Raw genomic sequence first — 23,226 nt, forward strand, 5'->3', positions numbered from 1 at the left:
AATCTTTTACATTTGTGTCCTGACAGTGAGAGACAAGGAAGTCCCGTGTCTTGCTGCCAGAGGATGTAACACAGCCTTGCTGAAAACAGAATTGAGGGACTCAATTTTCTAAACTTGAGAGTACTAAGCAAAAAAAAGATGATTTTGACCTATTTCACAAAACAGTCTGTTTGGACTCATAGGAGTAAATTTATAGAAGAGACATCTGAGCCAGCTAAGGATTTCCCATAACAGACATTGAAACAATTTGGACTTCTCTTGGTGCTTCAAACCAGTAAGTAACAGGCACAAGTACCTTATTCATGCTTCTGTGTTAGTCTCCTCTTTTAATAACATCAACACCTTTTCCTATAGGTCTTTGGTCATTACTTTAATGTTTCCTGTAACCATTTACTGCAGTTCTTGAAAACAATTGGATTTTCATAAGTTACTTAGTTGCCCAAAGCTAGAGAAAAAAAAAAAAAAAGGCATCACAAAGCAGAGAAAACAGCCTTTAGTTTAGTCATTAGTCACTCTGAATGACTACAGTTTAGTCATTATTAGTTTAGTATAGTCATTCTGAATGACTATATTATCAAACCAACTGGGAACATAAAGGAAACAGCACAAAAGGATAGTCAATTAGTCCTTTCCTGTGTCAGTGCAGGATTGTATCTTACAACGTTATTGACAACTTTATGCATCCCGATTTTAGAATAAAACTTTTGGACTTCCTTGCTGTTGGAAATTAAAAATACATTTAAACATGCTAAGCAAAGAATTAATATAATTTCTGCTAGTTGCACCTCCAGTTAAATGACAAATCTCTTTCCTTGTTCAGAGGCAACAAACGCAATTATAAACTTTGTTTACTTTTCTGTTTTACTCTCCAGTCACAGTTCTCATCAGCATTAGGCATGTGTGTCTCTATCACTGGCTATTTTGCAGCAGACACATTGAGATGTAGAGGTAAAATTACAAAATTTTCTTTTCAAAGCAACAGCCCCTGATCTATTACAATAAACAAACTTCCATCTCTAAGCAACTGATCTCTTAGCAACAAGAAGCACCTGCATAAAAGATGCTACAGAGAGTGATCACCGGAAAACCTATTCAGATCTTTAAAAGGAGCACATCAGTAACAAGGATAGCACTCTCCACCGGTTAAAATCCAGAAGTAACAAGAAGACACAGGTAAATTTTCAATTCATATTATAGCATTTTTCTTCAAACAGTATGAGTGGGACAGTACATAAATGGTTTTTATTTTGCTTCTGAGTGGGAAGTGCACCTTCTGGAGCTGCTTTAATCTGAGTTACTGTAATTATCTTTGTGTAAATTACATGCTGTCACTATTTAAAGAGAGATTTATTTTTTTTAGTAGAAAATCTGCAGGTCTTCAGCCAAATTCTTGGTATTAAAACAATAGTAATATGTTATGTATTTTGTAAGTATTCTACGAAGTTTTATTTTAAGAAAAAATAGCACAATGTTCTTGCAGAATAGTCATCCTTAGAAAGTGTCCACTTCATTCAACCTTTCAAACTGTTTATATTACATTAAGAAATACTAAATCACTTTAGTTTTTATAGATACAAGCTCCCCTGATTAAAACCCCAAACTTATTCATTGGTTCTGTGGTCTCTGATTTAACTCTTTTGACTCTCAAAATTTTGTTGGTGTGTATCACAACAAAGTTAGGGTAGAATCCATATCACGGGATGGACACTGCCAGCTGCTGCTGTATAGTAATGTAGAACTGGTTGGAAAGTGAGTGAATTTGGACAAGCCAACATTTCCAAGCATCATTATCACAGCAGGGAAAAACTGGATTGTGAGTGAGGTCAAAAAAAGGTCATCATGTAAAACAAGTCTGGAACTGACTTGGAGAAGTTTTTTATTCTCTCATAGCTTGATCTCTCTCAGTGCTTGCTGTAGAAAAGTATTGTCTTTCTTTCAGCTACTGTATCTTAGTTAACAATTATTTCTGGTTAATGAAGTCATTTGCAGGAAGAATGGTTAGAGAGCAGTCATGCATTCCTCCTTAGTCTTAAGAATCCATTTACATACTTTGATAGAATAATTGATATTAAATATCTCACATAATACTTGAAAAAAATTAATTTATATTTCTTAGAGGGTCATCCCTTCTGAGTCAACTAAATTGTTGCTTCAATTGATCAAGGTATTTGCTAGCAATAAAAGTATAATAGCAGAGACATAATCCTGGTAGAGAGAGCTGCCTTTTACTTGATAAATCAGAAACAAAACCCCCTACCCAGTAGCAATAGAAACTGATAGCAGCCACATACAGAAAACTCTCCTCATACAGGTCTGCTTTGCCATGGTCACAACAAGGGTGTCTGATAAAAAGCAGATTAGAGAGAAATTTCTTTCCACAACTGGTTAGTTTTGAGTTAATTAGATCTTATGGTGTTCTAAGGAAACTTTGAGGTAGACAGGCAGTAAAATCCAGTCTTACCAATACTGCAGAAGTTTGCTCATCTCCACAGTTCTTTCTGAGGCTCACAAGCACTGACACACCTGTGCTGCTTCAGGAGATGGAATGTTTCAGATGAAACTCCTATACCATCTAACATAGATAATACTTTTCATGGACATTATGGTAGTTTCTAAGCAGCAATGAGACTTCTTGTGAAAGGCACTAAAACTGGCAAGTGATTTTTCCAAATCACACATCAACCACTATGTAAATCACAAAAAAAGAGGCAGTGCCTTTACTACAGTTATCCAAACAAATAGTAATATTCAAATGGAGTCTTACACTTATAGAAGATATTTTTGATGTATTTGTTTCCCTGGCAAAGAGTTTATTCTGCGTTGACCAGCAAAGTCGCACTCACATGATAGTAGAAGTGGTGCTAAGAAAACTAATTGACCAAACTGACTCCAGACAACAGGAGTGTCAATGTTTACAACAGTTCTGCAACTCCAAATTTCTCTGCACCTTGAAACTCACTGTACACTTGGAGGGGTGACAGGAAATCAAGTGTTTTGGACACTAAAGCAGATACAGTTGTAGCCACCACCAACACATAACAATGCAGCAGCACTTTGTAAGTGCTACTAAAGGCAGCTGACAGAATTTAAAAACTCAGAGAAGCATCCTCTAGGGATAGATCCTGGTCAGCTGAGAGACAAAGTAATGCTGTCAACAAGAAGGCTCACTAAAATGAAGAAAGCCACAATTCCAAATTAGCAGAGGCATCAAATGTAACAATCTTTCTTATCTCATGGTACAGACATTTTTTTCAACACCACAAAACAATGGCATGTTCTGCATTTTTGTTTCACTTGCCCTCTGACACAATATTAGGCTCCCACCTCCTCCTTCACTTGTCAAGAGCCCCTTTAGATTGCCAGGATAATCGTTACTAAATGCCCACTTCCAAGCTTCTGCTGAAAGCTGTCACCTCTTCCTTCCCTCCTCCTCCTCCTCCTCTTCTAACCTAAACAACAGATAAATTTGTAAGTACTATTTAGATTAGATTTCATAGTAATCAAGTGGTACAGGATTATTCCACAAGGCTATAATAACCATTCAACACTGCTAGAATACATTTCCATAGTAATTAGATGTGATAGAGCTCTACAACTACACAAATTCCAACCCACTGACTCCAACTCTAAAAATGGTTGAAAAAGAGATTTATTCCCTAATTTTCACATTTTACCATATTTATCTTTCCTTTGAGTTGCAGAAGATTGAGTTGAAAGTAGAAAATAGACCTAAACTATAAGCCAGAGTGCTTTCAGAAACAGAGTAATACAAACACCTAACTTTCAAAAGGCTGCTCTGCACACTGTGATTGCAAATGAACCCATATATAATGTGACAGATGCCACCTGGAGCAAAGGATAAGGTCACTAAAACACAGATTCAAAGCAAGTGAAAAATAATTAAGAAAAAAATATTACAAATCCAAGAAAAAAAAAAAACATCACAAGCATAATGCAATATCAGATAAGCAATAAATTGTGATGGAAAGCTCTCTGTGACATCCCCATTGCATGCTGAGAGAATTACAGCATTAGAAGAGACCACAGAATGCCAGGTAGCAAACAAACATGCAATCTGATGCTTACAGAGTAATTTTACTGCTCAGTTTATAAGGAATGGTAAGCACTCTTAAGTTTAGAAAAGGCTTCTGAGGTGTTCTCAACTTAAAACCCCACAGACTTTCAAGGCAAGACAATCATTCTATCAAGGATGTGATGTATGTTTTACACCTGATGATAATTATCCACTTCAAATTAATTCTTTGAAAGGAATGTAACCACACAAAAAAACCCATAGATTACTTGACTTTTTAAAGTTGTTCTTATAATAGATTCAATGCCAATGCAACAAATTTTGCAGTAGTTCCAGATATTCAACAGGTGGGAAAAGAATTTCTGACTTTGCAATAAAATCCACAATTTAAAGGCAACTTAAAAGTAATTGTATGAAACTCCTTCAACACGAGCTCTATGGAAGAGGTCTGACATGCAGCTAAGAACCAGACAGTTCTCATCCTGTGATAAATATTATAATCCCAATACAGCAAGATACTTATATGCCTAGAACTAATTAAACTCAACTAATTTTTCAAAGGTACTGTTTTCCTGTTAGTCTATATCAACATTGGCAAACACAAGGGGAGCAGATCTGTAAAACGAAACTGTTGGTGATGGTCCACTTTCTCCATGGTACACATTTCATGGGAGTTCAGTATAGATCTAAACAGGTTTTGTCATTTGAATCCCCATTAAAAGCTGGTGTGTATGAGCCCATCATCACACCATGAGCTACTTCCACCCAAAAATCCCCCAGTTTGTGTGCTCTGAAATTGCTCTGGGATACCTACTGAAGTGTGGGAATGGGGATAATCCGCAGGTTTGCTGTCAAAGCACACTACTGGTGCAAACAGAAACACCAGTGCAGACACCACGAGCCACTGCCCTCCTGGATTATTGCACCTTCAGGCAATAATCCCACCCACAGAACAAATACAAGAAAACCACTATTTTTTGCCTGGCCAGGCCTTCTAGTTGTGAAACCCACAACAAAATCCCTCTGCGTGCTTACATGTAGAAGGTTGAACTTTCACAGTCTGCATGAAACCATCAATCTCAAATGAGTGAAAGCAGGCAATATGTAGAATCAGCTTCTAGAAAGAGAGGAAAGGCTACAACATTTGATTGGGAAAATTAAAGAATTACTGCCAACATTTATTATTATTATTATTATTATTATTATTATTGTGTGAAATAAGTCTATTTATTTTCCAAACTGTTTAAACCTAGATCAGTTGCTCCAGATGCTGCTAATACTGGTCACTAATATTGGAGAATTTATAAAAAGGAGCAGATTTTTTTTTCCAGGCCTCTCCTGACAGATGAACCACTACAAAGGAAAGAACTCCAAGACATAAGAATGGCTCTTCAACAGTTGTATGATTTCCTCCTTCTCAAAATTATCAGAGATTTTCAGCTCCAATTCTATAATATGATTCTATAAATTTGCTCTTTTACTGACAGAGTCATTAACTACAAATCTCTAACTGGACTAAGAGGAGTCAATACATCTGTCCCCTAGATATATGGGCTTTTCTCTTTACTGTGGACCTTGTCATCATTCCTCATATCACCTTTAGCAATAACAGAACCTACATTCTTCTAGCATTTTATAGTCAAGACTTAAAAATCAGTAATCCAAAGGGCCCTCTGCTGGCAGATGGTTTCCCAGCTGTTGAGGTCCATGAGTACTATCAGGGCAGACAGGCAATCATCTATTTTGTCACTAAAGAACTTTCTTGTTATAAATCTCTTTTCCCACACTCAATAGTGGGATTTTAAAATCTTTTCTTTTTGCCCCATCCTTCTTCTACCATATAAGCAACAATCTGAATCAATAAATCCTTCTGATCTGACACACATCTCCACCCGCTGCAAGGAAAGGAAATGACCTATAGAAGATTTCAACACAAAATTAGCAAGAGTAGTGAAAACTTCTTTCCTGCACAATGGGCGCTCTACCTTTGCTCTGTTTCTAAACTTTTTCAGTCTGCTCAGTGGCTACTTATTATGAAAATTTATTTGGCTGAGTTTTTATTAGGAGTGACTCACCTCATGGACAATTCCTAAAAAATACAACGGGTACAAGTAGGACAAGCAGTTCAGTTGAAATACATTTAAATGAATTTTTCCTGATCCAATTTACTTCTGAAATAAATTAAAAAAAAAAAGCAGTCCAAATACAAACCCAGAAGTTCTGCTTGGATCATACTCACAAAAATGAAGCAAAGAAATTCTCAGTAGAGGAAGTGTAAACTGTTTGTTTTAAGACCTTGAGAAGCCACTTTGACTAAAAATAAGATTGTGTCAGATCATTTCAAGAGTATAAAAAGGAATAAAATTTAATTCATTGCCTTTAATTCTTTTATCTACATGAGAGCACAATCCAGGTTATAAAACTTATAAATGTAACAGCAAGGTGCACACTGAGGTATTGGACATGCCACAGAAAAAAGAAAAATTCTTTTACTAAAATGATGAAGTTGGGACAATCTAGAACCTAAAACTCAATCCATTCCTATCAGTATGTTTTGAAAAGACAGAAACCTGCCTCCATGTCTCTGTCAAAACAAAGATAAGCTTCAGCTGTGAATAACTAAAAACTGAGCAAGATCAAAACTCAGGGCTGATTTTCAGAAAATAAAAGGGGGAGTCTCATGCTTGCAAAGTACACCATGCAGACATATCAGGGCCTTGACCTCTGGCAGGGCTCCACCTACAGATATAATATTGACAGATGCACATTTGGAGGAATGAAATTGGTTTATTTCATAGCACCCAAATGCATAACCAACTACATACTTCTCTTCATAGGGAATAGGAGGCAGAGAAACTACTGTACACACAACAGACTCTTGGAGATGAAAAAAAAAAAACAAAACAAAAAACCAGTGCACATCAGAGCCTATCTGTGTCAATGGAGAACAAAGATGAAGGTGATCCAGAGAAAAAGCAAGAAAAAAGGCGAAACTGTACTCTAAATGTAGTTATTTCCTTCTATAATGCTGTAAGCTCGTAATAGGGAAAGAGACTGAAGCTGATAAAAGTATTTGCATACACATGCAGGCATGCTTTTTTTTTGTGCTAACAAACAGCATTCAAGGAAATCTAAACTAATAAACACCGCTACACGGTAAAAAATACTTTTGATTACAAAACCTTTTTTTCACAACATGCAAGACAGTATAACAGCTGCATATGTACAAGATGTACATGAACACACCCAGAAGAGAAGTAGTGCTATGTATTGGAATAGTATGATGTTTCTAAAAGGTCACCTGGTAGATTGGTAACTTTGGATCACAGCAATCCCAGGAACCTGGCACAGCAATCATCCCAAACACTGGAGCATGGCATTCACCTGCAGGTTTCAAGCCACTGCTTGCTCCCCTCCCCAGAGTTTTGCCTGTACTCAATACATTGCCTGCTTTGACTATAAACAGTCTCCTTACTCTCTAGAAAACATCTCTTCCATTCTTGGCTTAGTTTAATGTAATTGTAGCAGGGATGGTCACTGCAAAGCAAGTGTAATCTTTTCTGCAACATGAGACCAAAGCGCAAGACAAACAAGAAAGCACTTGCTGAAAGTAAACTGTATCAAAAAGCTTCTTGTTAAGTAAATATAATCCTTCAAGTTTGAAATGTAGTTGCAGAAAGAAACAAAACAAATCTGTTCTTGGCAGGGTAAACTTAAGAAGCTGTTTTATTAATAAAATACTAGGCATATGCAAGCAGTATCTTTCTGTTGTTACAAGTTCTCACTCACAGAATAACATCTTCCTTATCAGGTACAATCACCTCTTATATTTTTTGATTTAAGTCAAAAAGTTGCAAAATAACTTTGAATGAATCCTTCTACTCCCTCTATGTATAACAGACCTGTCCATTTTCTTGGATTTTCTTTCCTGTGCCAAGTGCTGGTTCCTGCTTGAGGAAAAATATAGTAACAGACAATCTATGATCCTGTTTGTTATGGCATATACTATATTTTCAAAGTACTTAGCAGATGAACCATGAAGAAATGCAATACATTACATTCAAAGGTTGACAAAAAAAACCCAAAAAAAAAAAAAAAAAAAAAAAAAAACCAAAAACAAAAAAAAACCCCCCCCAACATGTAATACATGTTTCAAACAAAAACCTGGGGTTTAACTGCATCATTAAAAACTACCATAGTTATTCTCTAAATTCAAGAACTCTGGCACTACAGGCCTACAAGAATGGAAACAGCTAAGTAACAGAGACAAAAACTCGCAACTGAACTCATTCAGTGCTTCCACATGTGCTGAAAGTTTAATTTCTTGTGTTTTGGTTAGAAATTTGAGAGGAGTGAACCTCAGTATTGGCCAGCCAAGTCAACATCAGAGATAAAAGGTCTGTCAGCCAAAGTATCCAAAACTATGCTTCAACATCAAGGTCAGCAAATCTTTGTTATTCCCAAGCAAAAAGAGTGTCTGCTGCATGTCTGCTTCGGCTGGTGATGAAGCCTGTCCTGGCAAGCAGTCCCAGCAGCCACTCTCATTATAAAATAAAGCTACATCAAGAGCTAATTTGCTCATTTTATAAGAACTACAAAGGGGTTGAGAGGTACCTACTAAAACTGAATACATCTGAGTGTTGACAACCTCTGCCTCTCTCCCCTCTCTCTCTGAAGCAAAGCAGAATCTCTTGGAAAAGATGGTCCTGGAAACTCTGAATCCAATGCACTACAACATCACCAGCCTTGTACAAGATACGATGCCAGTGGCCACAGTGCCCATACTCCTTCTCATGTGCTTTCTGTTTCTCATATGGAATCATGAAGAAACTTCATCAATACCAGGTAAATTAATTTTAGCTGCAGTGACACCTAAAAGCTGCCAGAGTAATTTTTGTTTGCTTCTCAAGTTTAAGTGGGAAAGTAATGGTGAATAATGATTGCATGACAACAAAATTTATTACATGCCAGTTTAAATAATACAAATTTTTAAAATAACTGATAAAAGAAATCAGGCTCATTCTAACCTCAGAGCCTCCATAATAACCCTGGCTTGGCCATATAAGTATATGACATTTAGTTTTCATCTTTATTGTGTGTATGCTAGAAAGATATAATAACATTTTACAAACTGTAGTTGTTCATATTTCATGTGCACTATAAATGACTTTTTACATGTTTTAAAGTTTAAATCTTTCTAAATTATTTTACTATAAAAACTATTATCTAGGAAATTATTCAGATTAGTAGATTATCATTTTTTTCTCCATGTTTAGCACTGAAGACCCTCCAGAACAGAACAACATCAAATGGCTTCCCTTTCCCTTCCATAATGTTTTGGGGGCTCATGGTAGAAATCACTGAATCAACTTATTTTTCATCAGATGTAATGCAATCACCTTCTGCATGAATGAGAACAGTGCACACATATGACAGGAATAACCCTAAACCAGATCAGTGACTTCTGAATCAAATTCTGAGAAAAGACCCTTAGCAAAGACCCTTCAAGGAGAAAGTATTCACAGAAGGTTGTACATTCTATCTGAATGTTTGATTCCACCTACAAGAAGATAGAACTAAGTAAATATGCTCTAAGTTTTCAGGTATTTAAATAATCTGGGGTCTTGCAATTCCTATTAGTAAAAGTTGAAACCATAAGCAACTTTTACAATTTTTAAACAGTGTACGAACTTTTGTAAGTACTTGAGGTTTTTTATGGAGTCAGATTCATATTTTACAGACCAAAGGGGCAAATATAGCTTTCCCTGAAGAAGGAGACTTCCTTTTAATGGTAATTAGGGACAAATTTTCTCTTGATGTCTCCACTTTGTCCTTTTTGTTGTAAGAGAGAAATCTGTTGCTGAATTGCAGTGGAATGATTCAGTTGAAAACTTTGTTGATAAAATGCTTATTAGTCCGTTCTTAGTTCCTACTTCAGCATGTTTACTTAAGTTCACAACAGTAAAGTACTCTTTCCTTTAAATATCTCTTTTCTCACTTTAGTTTAAGTGACTTTAAAAAAATATAACAACTACATTTAATTACACCAAAAAGACACTGACTTTTGTAGATGTTACTGTGACACTTCTAGACAAAATGCAGTCAAGATCACACAAGGGATTTGTTAAAATCACAAATTAATATATCACATGCATCTTTTCTAGATCATTTCTTCTTTCTAACTGTTGTCCCTCCAAAAGTATCTTTAAAAAGAGCAGCTAGAAGTTGTACAAGGAAGTAATGCCTGTCATTTGTGGTACACTGAAAGCACTCCAGACTTCCACGGGTGTTAAGGGAGGCTGCACCAATGTAGGTGCAAAGTTCCTCAGGCAGCTTCAGAACAGGGTTGTTTGTGTGAACTGCCCGATGCAGGCTGTGACTGCCACGCTAAAAAGCTCCTTTCCAAAGGGTGATGCTCAGGGATATTTTCTTGCCAGCTGAGACCAAACCTTTCTTACCGTGTTCCTTAGGGCCGGGATACTGCATGGGAATCGGCCCCCTCATTTCTCATGGGAGATTTCTCTGGATGGGAGTAGGTAATGCCTGCAACTACTACAATAAGACATATGGAGACTTTGTGAGAGTTTGGATCAGCGGTGAAGAAACATTTATAATTAGCAAGTAAATCCTCTACTTTCTATTCTTAATAACTTGAAAAGCTTTCTCATATTTTTGCAACCTCTTCAATACTTCTTTCTAAAGTTGAACTGATGTTATTATTTTCAAAATTTATCCTAACACAAACCTTTTACTTCCTGCTATTCACAGACTCTTTCCTAATCTTTTGTTTCTTTAACAACTCTGCTACTGAAGTTTTGGTGAATTCTCCTAAATTTTTTGTGGAAAGGAAGATTAAGCACTGTGGTTCAGTCCTAAAAATCATTTACTATTTTACTATTCAATTTAATATGAGGATTACATTCTGTTCAGGAACCTAGACTGACTGCAATGAGGGATTAAGTCAAATTTTAGTTTCCTGTGTTCCTTTTTCTCCTTAAAGTGGAAGTAATGCTTGAAGGTTATGGCTCCAATTCAACAATTTAATTAAGCAAATGCAGTTTTATGGGATTATGAGTAATTCAACTCCAATTAATGGGATTATTCATAGGCTTCAATTATACACAATATTAAACATAATGCTAAACTGTAGCCTATCATTTTATTAGCTCCAGTGGATGTTTGCTTTCTTCTTGGATCTTCTGGATGCTTATGAGTTATACTATGAAAAAGGAAAAAAAAGAGTGGTAAAATGTTTACCATGTGTAATCAATAAAGAATCACAACCTTTTTATCAGCAACCCTTACTCAGCTTCCACTGTGTAAAAGCTTTTGAAAGACCATCCAGCACAGAGAACTATCACAGAATTTGCCATGTGATGCAAGTCAGCTTTATCTGTATTTTAACCTCTGCAGAAAAAGTTAATCATGACAGGAAAACTATTTACATTCCTATCCTACATAGATATTGCAAATTGCAGTGAAATGTTTTGATAATGCTATGAGTGCTTTGAAAATAGTACAAATCCATATTCCTGCCTTTCACTGTCTGTGCTACCAATTCATCAGAAACAAACCAGGAGTGCTGACAAACAATGCCAGAGCTGCATCAGACTTTACAGTCAATACATCACTTTTCTACAGATATTTTTTGCTTAAAATCATTGACTGTACGTAGAAAACAAGTATTTAACTTTTTTTAAAGAATGTAGAATAAAAGTTTTCAGCGGATCATAAATTCACTGCAAAACTAAATATAACCTGAATTCTGTAAAAGTATACTCTTTTCACTAATGGCATCTGAATTTTTAGCATCAATTCTAATACTGAGATGTTAGTGCAGAGAGGGAAGGACTTGTAGTGTTGGTCAAAACACAAAATGCCTTTTGGGGGACTTCATTAAATAGTTTCTTGAGGAAAATCTGCTTATACAAGGCCACTTGATGAAACCCTCCCTTAAGACATTGTGATCCGTCTCCTGCGTAGAGACGTGTGGGATGGAAGGAAGCAAAATGAGCCTGCTGCACCTTTTCCTTCCTGGAGACAGCTGTTATAATTCAATAACATCTTCTCATGTTCAGGAAATTACATATGATATCCCCTGACATGCAAAAAACCTTTAAGGTTAACTTTGCCTCTGGGTCAGACAAAACTGTAGTGAAAACCCAGCACTGCTGCAGTCAATAGCAAAAGTCACATTTACTTTTCCCAAAGGAAAAAATATACCAAACCCATATAAGAAGTCTGGGATTTGGTCCATAGAGTATGATACCTGACAAAGAAAGTAGCACATCATTTCATTTCAATCTCTCTTCTGATTTTCTTTCTTTTTGTTGGATTTCGTTTTGTTGGGTTTTCATCACATCCCCGTTTCTGAAATGCTGGCTCCCTCTAAAGGAAATTGTATCTTAAAGCAACAATGCTGGTCACAACCTGTCTGCCAGCACCTGCAAATCAACCTTGCCAGCTGTAAAAAGAACTATACATATCATGGATTTCTCTCACATATCTATTTAAGAATATTTATCTCACACATATCTGCATACTATGATGCTGCATATTTAAGTGAACTGTGTACATTTATGCTTTCAGTATGTGTCTGGAAATGACCCAATAGCCACAAAAGTAAATACATTATTTAGTACACATCAAATATTTTACCTTCTCCTCTGACATGTCTGACTTTGGTCACTGCCCGAGTGTATCTTACATACCTACATATTTCTATGTACACACCCTATTCAGTTTAAAATCTTGGTATTTTAACTAAAAAATAGTTTTAAATCTGAACACAATACATTATTGTTCTAATATAAATTCTGAAGGTATTTGTCATCAAGATTTTTAACTAAGTAAAAGGAATATTTCTTGTTAAGCATTATACTTTCTGCTAAATTAAAAATGCAAGTCCACATTTCAGAGAAACTGTAAAATGTCAGAATAAAAATGCTGTGTACAATCCATGAAATGGTGGTTTTGTTTTGGGCTTTTTTCTCATCCTCTCCCAGATCCTCAAGTGTATTCCATGTAATGAAACACTGGCATTATGTGTCTCGATTTGGAAGCAAGCTTGGATTGCAGTGCATTGGCATGTATGAAAATGGGATCATATTTAATAACAACCCAGCACACTGGAAGGAAATTCGACCCTTTTTCACCAAAGGTAAATCAGTGTGTGCTGACACACTGCACCGCTCTAGCACAGTCAATCTTCTCTGAAATGCTGTTTCTCCCCGGGTTCAGCATGTCCCAGTGACATTACAGGGTGCCAGCAGGTTACTGCACAGGTACAAGGCTGTTTGAGAGCACCCAGGAGTTATAATTTGAGAAATCTCCACCATCCTCCCCACAAATCCCCAAGTTCTCTTCCCTGCTCAGTGTCATTGCAAGCAAATGAGATGGGACATCCACAGAGCCTGTGGTACAGATGAGGCTGTGGATACCCTCCCCATCAGAAAGGTTGCCTAAATTATGCCAAATATCTTTGCGTGATGTGGCACAAACCTGGCATAAAATGTGTGAGGTACAAAGTGGATGGATATAAGTAAAGTTCTGGCTTTGAGTTCATCACCATTTTAACTCAAATGCCTTCATTTTTCTTTCAGAGGATGATAAGCCAGTTAAGTTTCAGACTGATTTTATACCAGTCACTGACATGATAACGTTTGCCATTTTATTGACAGCACTGTCACCAACTGAGAAGTTACAAATAAGGTATTGTGAATTAACAATCATTTTGCACGTGTGTTTCAGCTCTGTCCGGCCCTGGTCTGGTTCGTATGATAGCGATTTGTGTGGAGTCCACAGTGGATCACCTGGACAAACTGGGGGAAGTGACAACTGAACTAGGAAATATCAACGTGTTGAACCTCATGAGACGGATCATGCTTGACACATCTAACAAACTTTTTCTTGGGATCCCTTTGGATGGTACTAAAAGCTTTATTTTTATGCCTTACGATGAATCTAAAGTGCTTGCCCAGGGAAAATTCACTGACATCACTCAGAAGTATTGTTTCAAAAAACAGAGCAAGAACAGGCTCTTATATCACCATATAATTAACTGAGAATGATTTATTATCGTTTTAGTTAGAAAAGGGAATTTTATATGACCAAAAATATACATTAGGTTGTCACATACACCTTAATGAATAGTACCATTTAAAGAGATTTTTATGCACTGAGTTGGTACAATCCCAATATTATCTGCATTAAAGAATCTGAAACCTTTCCACCAAACTAAATTATTGCCTTTAAAAGTTCACCTAAAGATTTATGTCTACTGCTATTTCTTCAGCCTCAAAGCCATATGAGAGGAATAATATTATCATGATGTCTAAGTTACCCCATTTCAATATTCTGCAAGCATTCTGCTCCTGCTCTCCTGTGGGAGATTATTTGGCTCTGGTTGACACACCAATATGTCCTTTTAGCTAGTTAGCAAGCATTTTCACAATGATCTATTATACCTTTTCTACAGTGTGCTACAAATATTACCTACCAGTTTTTTAATCAAATTCCCATGAACTTAGAGTAGGGAACAGGACCTTATTATTAATTCTTCTGAATTATTTGCGTTCCATGACTATTGACTTTTTTTTGTTAATGTTCATTTTCAGAAAATGCCATTGTACTGAAGATTCAGAATTACTTTGATGCTTGGCAAGCACTTTTATTAAAGCCTGACATATTTTTTAAGATTTCTTGGCTGTGCAAGAAATATGAAGATGCAGCGTAAGTATCGAAGTTTTACAAATCATTTACTTAAGACTCTTTCTTTCTTATGAAGGAGATATTCCTTGGTGCTTTCCTCTGCCTTTTAGAAACTACAAGATTGTTACTCAAGTCCCCTGTCCACAGAGCCAAGATAGAACAAGATTTGTCACAGATGCTACAAGCAGATGATCTCAGGGGACAATTTCAAGTGTTTGTCTGTTCAGTCCCAACTTATTCACCAAAATATTAGTTAATGCCAACTCAAATGTGAAACTCAGTTAAGATTACTGGTCCAGTTCAGACAAAGAAAAGCCATCATACGGGGTGAAGTTACATTTGCTGCCTAGTTGAGGACAGTCCAGTAGTAGGTTACAGCTCATCAAAACAAGAAAATCCATCCACACTCAGGGCACGGTCCCAGAAAGGCATTTATTGGTTCTCTCAACGTGTATATTTGAGTCAACAACTCACTTCTGAATTAAACCTCAGAGCTCAGCGTGATAAACCTTTTCAAGGGGTTTTTCCTTAATAAGGAAAAAGTACATTTTGTCATCTTGTTCTTGGCAATAATACAAAATGCCTCTTTTATTTTTATGATCTTGTTTGCTGTCTTTTGCCAAAAGAGGCCTGGCTCTAAAAAGAACTGGCAATCATTTTTTTTTCATTTTGGATTTGTATTCCACCTAATGAAAGAAATTGCTACTTAAGAAGTGTGTGTAATAAATTTTTTCAGTAGTGCTATATAACATAAAGGTTTTAATGGAAAGATGGAGGTTCCTCTAAAGTAATTGACAGTTCTTGTGAACTAGACACAAGATTTGCCTTCTCTAACATTTGCTTGCAAGGTTTATTATGGCACTGATTGCTGCTTTATCATGTAATGCAAATAATAGCCAAATGTTATGGCCCAGTTATTACTAGAAAGCCCCTGCAAGCAAATATTGATATTTCAAAAGCTATCCCATTAAAATGGATTTATTCATATATTTCTACTGCAAAGAAAAAAGATAAAGATTGCTGGACTTAAAGTAATGCAAAGAACCGCCACAGGATATGAAGACTTCTAATATTCTTCTGATAAATTTTGCAAAAAGGACCATTTGCTTTTCCTAATATATAAAAGATGTTATAAATACTGAGAACTTTACAGGGACTGAAGTTTTAAATGCATTTACCCCTGCAGACCCAGTCAAAATTTTGTAACAAATGCAAATTAAAGACTTTATTCAAAACCTTTCCAGAATACTTTTTTAAAAAGAATTGCCTTCAAATCTATATATCAAATATATATTATTATTACTACTTTGCAGAGAACCATATAACTATTCCTAGGAATACTTAATTTTTGCCATTTTTAGATGTTTTTCCTGGTATAATCTCTATGTTTCCGGTCATACCCTAGTGTTTACTAGAAGTCTGCAGATATTTGTCAATATGATTGATTTCATCTGTTTTCAGCAAGGATCTTAAAGGAGCAATGGAAACCTTAATAGAGCAGAAACGGCAAAAGCTTTCCACTGTTGAAAAGTTGGATGAACACATGGATTTTGCATCCCAGTTGATTTTTGCACAGGTATTGGAAGTGTACTCAAAATATCTCTGAAAATCAACTGATTTTTCTGACATTCTCCTGAATGCAGGTTTTGCAACTTAAACTTCATGTACCTCTCTGAAGGTCAGGTCATCATAAAAGGATGCCAATTAGTTGGTGCTGTGGAGTCCCTAACAATGATTTAAATATGAACACTTGTATTTTGGTATCAGGTGCTTGTTATATTTATTTCATGGCTTGAATAAGATCGTTAAAACTCTTACATCTATCCCTGAATGTCCTTCAGTCTTTCTCTAACCTTAGTGTTTTATCTTGATGTATTGCCTTTTGTTTGCAAAGCTTTCAAATACTATACAAATCCTGTCTTGCATAATCTCTGCCAGCTCACAAACTCGGTGAAGAAACGCAATAAACTAAGAAGAATCTGAGCTAAGAACAAACTCCTGCTTTTCTGTAAGATAACACACATCCATCAAAACATGAGTTTTCTATTTTTCTCTGAAAGATGAAAAACAAATGTTATTTAGCAGAAGATAGACTGTCAAGAATTTGTACAGTCTGCGGGACCTTCGTTGGCATCAGAGGTCAGCAATCAACATTTTCTCCAAAACTTCCATTTTTTTCAGAACAGAGGGGATCTGACTGCTGAGAATGTGAACCAGTGTGTGCTGGAGATGATGATTGCTGCTCCTGATACTCTGTCTGTGACTCTCTTCTTTATGCTAATACTGATTGCAGAGCACCCCACAGTGGAAGAGGAGATGATGAGAGAAATTGAAACTGTTGTGGGTAAGCAAGAGCTGCAAAGTCAGTGATGTAGGACTATAATTTTGCTTCTGCAGTGATCTAATTTCAATAATTCAAAGGCTGAAAATTTTAAGTGTTTTCTTCTAAGAGAAGCTGTAAAACACATGAGCTACCATTATATGTAAAAGATTTTATTCAAGATCAAATGAAAGAAGATGTGCAATTTGTAAAATAAATTAAAGTAGGAATCATCAGAATTGATAATCTGATAGAAAGAATGTGCTGTATTCTCTCCTCAGCAACAGCAGTGGAAATCAGCATTCACCTCATAACTTTCATTGAATTTGCTTTCCATTTACCTTGAAATAGCAAAAGGGGGCACTCAGTTCAAATACTTCCAATCACCAACATTTTTCTGTGATAAAATACAGAACTTCTCTAAGTTTCACTATGACTGTAGAAGGGAAAGACTAGAGAAAATTAAAATTATATTCTGCTGTCATCCATTTTGATCTCAAACTGGTCTTTTCAAAGTACTAATTACTAACTATTCAAAACACAATCAAGATATTCCAAATTTGTATTCTTTCCTTTCTCTAGGCTTCATTCAAAGCCTGACACTGAACTAATATAGAAACTAATTTCATCCACTCTTATTAGAGATTTACTTCTGGTCTGTTAAACACTAGAAAATGTATAACAAGTCCTTTACTCTTTTTCAAAGGTACTTTTAATAAACCTTATTTTATTGTCCTCATGAGAGTTGAATACTCAGCTTACTCATTTCCCCTATTTCTTTCTGATAGCCTAAGGCAGTAGAATGTTGTTGCCTTTTCCTTCAGCAGATGACCAACTGTGGGTAGCAAACTTTTATCTTGCAAACCTACTGAGCTGTACATCCAGCCAAACCCAATCACAGAGTGAAAATTTAAGGTCCCCACAAAGTTATCTCCCATCTCCAGACTATTCCCAGGTTCTGTTTGCTGTCAGCTGTTGGAAGATTTATTTGTGTCTTGTTGCTCCCTCATACAAAAGCCAGGGAAGGACTTTCAGAGTTCTGTTGCTGACAAGAAAGGAGAACAGAGAGTCAGTGTATTAACAAGAAGGTGAGAGATCATAAAATAAACTAGGGTTTGTGCTGATGAACATTATTCAGATTTCCTGGATAACTATGGCTACTTAAGACTCCTTAAAAGCTGTTGGATCTTTCCTACCATTTCAGAACTTGAGAATCTTCCAAAAATGTTCTGATATTTCTATAATGAAGCTATTACATTTATAACCAACTAACATCTTCACCATCTGCTTTATTCCTCAAGGTGACAGAGACATACAAAGTGAGGACATGCCAAACTTAAAAATCGTGGAGAACTTTATTTATGAGAGCATGAGATACCAGCCAGTTGTGGACTTGATCATGAGGAAAGCTTTACAAGATGATGTAATTGATGGATACCCTGTGAAAAAGGGGACAAATATTATCCTCAATATTGGCCGCATGCATAAGCTTGAATTCTTTCCAAAGCCAAATGAGTTTTCTCTTGAAAATTTTGAGAAAAATGTAAGTTTTCTACCTCATTTCTTATGGAACATTGGGTATTGTTTACTGTTAATGTCTCTTCCTCTTACTTTGATCAAGAACTTTGTGACCATAAGGCTGTTTTTCCTTTGTCTAAGTGTCTAGTTACCTATATATCCTGATTATTATTATTATTATTATTATCAGATCTAGGCAGATATTTTTCTATCAAAATGCCTTTTATATAAAAAGTAATTATAATATAGAAAGGAGTTTTTTCCAGACACAATAATTTTGAATAAAAATTTCTAATTAAACTTGCCAGGCACACATAGTTGCCTGACACTGGACAAAATAGACACAGACAGCAACTTCAGTTTCAAAGAAATAAATAGATGACCCACTTTGATACACCAAAAAAATGGACTTTTTAGTAAAAAACAGCTGAAGAAATAGTTAAGAAAACAAAGAAACAAGCCAGAAAAACACCTCTAAGTTTTACATATTTCCTATCAAAAAAGCCAAGTGTACCACGTATGCCACACAAAAATGAGCACCAATCAACCCGGTTAGCAGGTTTATTTTATTTTATTTATTGATTTATTTTATTTATTTATTGATTGATTTATTTTATTTATTTTATTACCCATAAAAAACTCTACTCAGTATTAAAAACAACAGCTCAAGAAAAAAAGTCTGTAGAAAATTCAAGAAGGGAGCAAGTGATGAAGTTTACTGAAATTATTATTCACTGTGAATGGATTCCATTTTGCCACCCATTATTTTCATTCTAAGTATTTCTATCAAAATGGATGTCTTGCTTATTTTATGAGTACATTTTGCTACTAAAAATATTTCCCCTTGACCAAATATTTAACCACACGTTTTCTATCTGACTTGATGCATTCTCTTTGCCACATAATTATTCTGGCAGGCTCAATTTTCCCACAGTTCTCCAAGTGAATAGCAATCCACAGCATTATTTATGATAAGATGCCATTGTTAGAATCTAAACATTTTTCCATTTTCCCAGGCTGTGCATTTGCCATTGTGCTGTACTGCCAGCTGCTGTACTTGCTCTGTATGATAAACACTTGTATTTATGTATCATTTTTCAAAAAGCACGGCTCAGTTTATTTGAAAAAAATTTAAACAGAAAACATTTTTCTCAGTCTGAGAATAAGGAGAAAAGGACACTTTTTTCCAGATGATTTAATATAAGCTAACCTTTTCTACTCTATTCTTAGGTTAAATAGGAAATCAGAACACAGCTTATATCTTACTTTTTAAAAAGGAAGTTACACAGATGAAGAAAAATAATTTATTTATAGCCAGACTTTCTTTTTAACGCATCTATTCAGTGTCAATAAAAGTAACAGAAACTGGCTGTGCATTCTTCAGTAGTTCTGTGAATCCTGCACTTCATATTTCAATTGATAGGACAGAAGACAATTTTATAAGTATTATCTCTGTATTAGATTTCAAATAAAATTTTTAACATTACATTTTATGAGAAATTAGTTCTTGGGAACATTACCTTTATAATGACAAATATAGTGGGTGTATGGCTTTATGATTATCTTGTGATTTTCTTTAGATAAGGCATCAGCCTGTATTTCAGATATTTATGAGCTTTATAATGAACATTCTCTGATAAACTTTTTAATGAATTTTAATGCATTTGAAGAGCAGGAGCTTCACTCCATTTCACAGCTTGGGCTTAAATCCCTGTAGTTCACAGGACAAACAGGCTGCAATACACAGGTAGACTTAAATTGTTTAACTGTGCAAACCCTGCTACCTGAGCATTTCAAACATTCCATACCCCTGTTGGTGTCTGTAGTTTGGCCTGACTTGGGTGGGAGGGCTGTCCAGTGTGAAACAAGTGATTGCTCCTAAAAAATTATTTCCACAAGTTTTTCAGAATATACCTACTACCAACCTCCATCATAATTTTGGCTACTTTTACGAAGAAAAACTTGTCTTAAATTTTATTCCTCTTGTTCTTCTGTGCAGGTCCCTTCACGCTATTTCCAACCCTTTGGATTCGGCCCCCGGAGCTGTGTGGGGAAGTTTATTGCCATGGTAATGATGAAAGCAATTCTGGTGACTCTTCTAAGGAGGTGCAGAGTACAGACAATGAAAGGAAGAGGCCTTAACAACATCCAGAAAAACAATGACTTATCCATGCACCCCATAGAAAGGCAGCCTCTGCTGGAGATGGTTTTCACACCAAGAAGAAACACAAACGAGAATCAGGGTGACTAAAATGGATCAGCATTAGTTACAGGGCTTTCTCAGCCACTGCCACTAAGAAATACTCATCATTCCTAGTTAAATACTTAGAGTAAAACATTTTGTTGCCCCTAAATGACTACAACGTTAGATGACAACTTGTTCTGCCTGTACAGCAGAACCACAAAAGTTCAAAAGATATGCATAATTCCTGACTACTTTTTAAAACCAGGTTCAAAGTTATGCCTTCCCTTTCAAACACTGCAAGTTCAGAGATTTGGGGTCAACAGAAGAACATGCCTGATGTAGGTTTAATTCTGGCACTACATGTGTCCTTTTCTCCCCCACCTCCCCAAAGCTTAGTGGTATTTGACTATGCCAAAAACTCCAATCATCTGTTTTTGAAAACAGCTGAATGAGTAAAATTAAAGTTAATTTTAAGACTAAGAAACACTTGAAAATATTTAGGACATACGTAAGTTACAAAAAAAATGTTTGAAGAAGAAAAACTCAAACATTTCTTCTTTACCATGTTTTCCTGTTATACCAAAGACTTACAGTGTCAGACAGATTTTACCAAAAGAAGTAATTTTCAGAGTACTGGGTAATAAGGGTAGCTGGGATAATTGCTCTATGTTTTTAAAACCCAGTGTCCTGCTGCAGAACATCTGAAACATCTTAGTAAGACCAGCTGAGAATGAGGTAATGAATATGAAACATTAACATGAGTGTTACATGGAGGGATAATGCTCACCCTCACCTCATCTGGTTAACTGTAGAAATCTCCCACCTCACTTCAGTTTAGTAAAGAATTTTAAATTCTCTCCAAGCTAAGTTGTACCAAATCCTTTCTGACTAGATTTGAGTTGCTCAATTCTACTTCAGACAGCAAGATTTGGAGTTGTTGCCCATGTTCCCACACCACAGTACGGGAGTGTGTCCCTCCCTAATTATCCAAATAGCCCCTGTTTCTTCTCCTGTAAGAGCACTGGGCTATATCCTGCTCTCAAGAATCTTGCTTTATGCCCACTGACATAGAGAGACTGAGCAGCATAAGAAGAAAAAAAACTGTCTGAAGAGGCAAATTTCGCTGGATAAACGCTCGCAGTTTTTTAGTGGCAAAGGAGAAAATTTCTGAAATAACAAGCAGATTTCTAGAGAACATTTTTAAAGGTGTTTTGCATACACAGGTTTTTGTTTTAATTATAAACTAGGCTTATGTTTATACTTAGTCCTTAACAGGAAAAAGCTAAAAAACTATCCAAGATGTCTCGTTCAACATTGACCTATCTTGAAATCTGTACAACCTGGGCATTGATATCTCTGCTTGCCTAATGATGAGTTAGTAGTTTGGTCAAGAAGAAAGATCTTCCTGGCTTAACAACAACACTCCTTGACAGAGACTTTGTTTTTTCATTAAACCTGAGTTTTCGTACTGTGTAACACAAAGAAAGGGATTTTCTGGATAAAGTGCCTTGATAAAGACAACCAACCAATGTACAATAGGATCTATATTAATCTTTTCCTTCCAAGTCATTTAAACTATAAAAAGAAGAAAAAAAAAAGGAGAAAAAAAGGAGAAAAATTGTTCACGTCTTTTACTTTGAAAATATAATTACAATTAATTACATTAATTAATCTATTCCTTCAGACCACTGATCTCAGATGCAGGTCCAGCAGAGGAAGATCTATCCAGTAGCATATAAAAACTGCATAAACCCAACAAATAATCATTTGTTCCAGCCCAGGGTAATGAATTAGGCTGATGGTCTAGGATGAGGAGAGGAGCTGCACGTTTAGATCAATTCTCAAAACAGTATGCAAATTTCCTAGAGTAATTTAAAAAAAATCAGACTTGAAAGCAGAATAATTTATTGCGGCCAGGTTACTTTTAAAGCTTCCTCCATAACATTTGCATTGTACTCAAAAGTGACAACTATGAAGTGCAATCCCATACCACCTGTACATACAGATGAAATTTGGCATTTGAAGACACATAGAAATAGGATTTAATGTCTAAACTCAATGGTCTTTTCCAGCCTAAGGGATTCTACAATTCTAGGATTACTATTTTTTAAGGCGTGAAGTGACACCGTGGTATGAATCTTTGGAATATCTAATGTAACCCCTATTTTTACATTCTTCGTATCCTTTAAACTAGGATATTGTTAGAGTAGCTGGGAGAAGAAAAAAAAACAACAAAAAACTCCAATCATGGTTAAATCCCATTCTTACTCGTTCTGTATTATAAAACACTCCAGGGTACTTCAGTGGACAAACATTTCTCATTTGTATGAGAACTCCAAAACCAAATCCACTGAAGGGAGTTTTTTTCCTTAGGATTAACTACTATTTTATACACAGGATGCATCTTTGCTTATTTCACCCACAAAAGCATTTTTGTAGTGATGATTTACTCTCTGATAT

At 35.8% G+C, this 23,226-nt stretch overlaps 1 protein-coding gene across 1 annotated transcript; it reads left to right on the forward strand.

Moving 5' to 3' along the window:
* The first annotated feature begins 1,059 nt into the window (after positions 1–1,059).
* On the forward strand, positions 1,060–21,149 carry LOC108492531 (aromatase). The gene is made up of 10 exons (XM_017804967.1): positions 1,060–1,173; positions 8,711–8,878; positions 10,504–10,654; positions 13,039–13,193; positions 13,784–13,960; positions 14,650–14,764; positions 16,205–16,319; positions 16,925–17,087; positions 18,365–18,606; positions 20,581–21,149. The coding sequence occupies exons 2-10, from the start codon at positions 8,734–8,736 to the stop codon at positions 20,830–20,832; spliced, it is 1,515 nt and encodes a 504-aa protein (XP_017660456.1). The 5' UTR covers positions 1,060–1,173; positions 8,711–8,733; the 3' UTR covers positions 20,833–21,149.
* The last annotated feature ends 2,077 nt before the right edge of the window (positions 21,150–23,226 follow it).

Source organism: Lepidothrix coronata, unplaced genomic scaffold (genome assembly GCF_001604755.1).
Source record: "Lepidothrix coronata isolate B3197 unplaced genomic scaffold, Lepidothrix_coronata-1.0 Scaffold11, whole genome shotgun sequence".
In the NCBI taxonomy this organism is placed as follows: Eukaryota; Metazoa; Chordata; class Aves; order Passeriformes; family Pipridae; genus Lepidothrix; species Lepidothrix coronata.

What these genes read in the sequence shown, in the direction of transcription:
- LOC108492531 (XM_017804967.1), top strand. Translation starts at nt 8,734, where the DNA reads ATGGTCCTGGAAACTCTGAATCCAATGCACTACAACATCACCAGCCTT. An exon ending in TCTTGGGATCCCTTTGGATG is followed by an intron (nt 13,961 to 14,649) that starts GTACTAAAAGCT and finishes GTTCATTTTCAG; the next exon opens with AAAATGCCATTGTACTGAAG. An exon ending in TTGAAAATTTTGAGAAAAAT is followed by an intron (nt 18,607 to 20,580) that starts GTAAGTTTTCTA and finishes TCTTCTGTGCAG; the next exon opens with GTCCCTTCACGCTATTTCCA.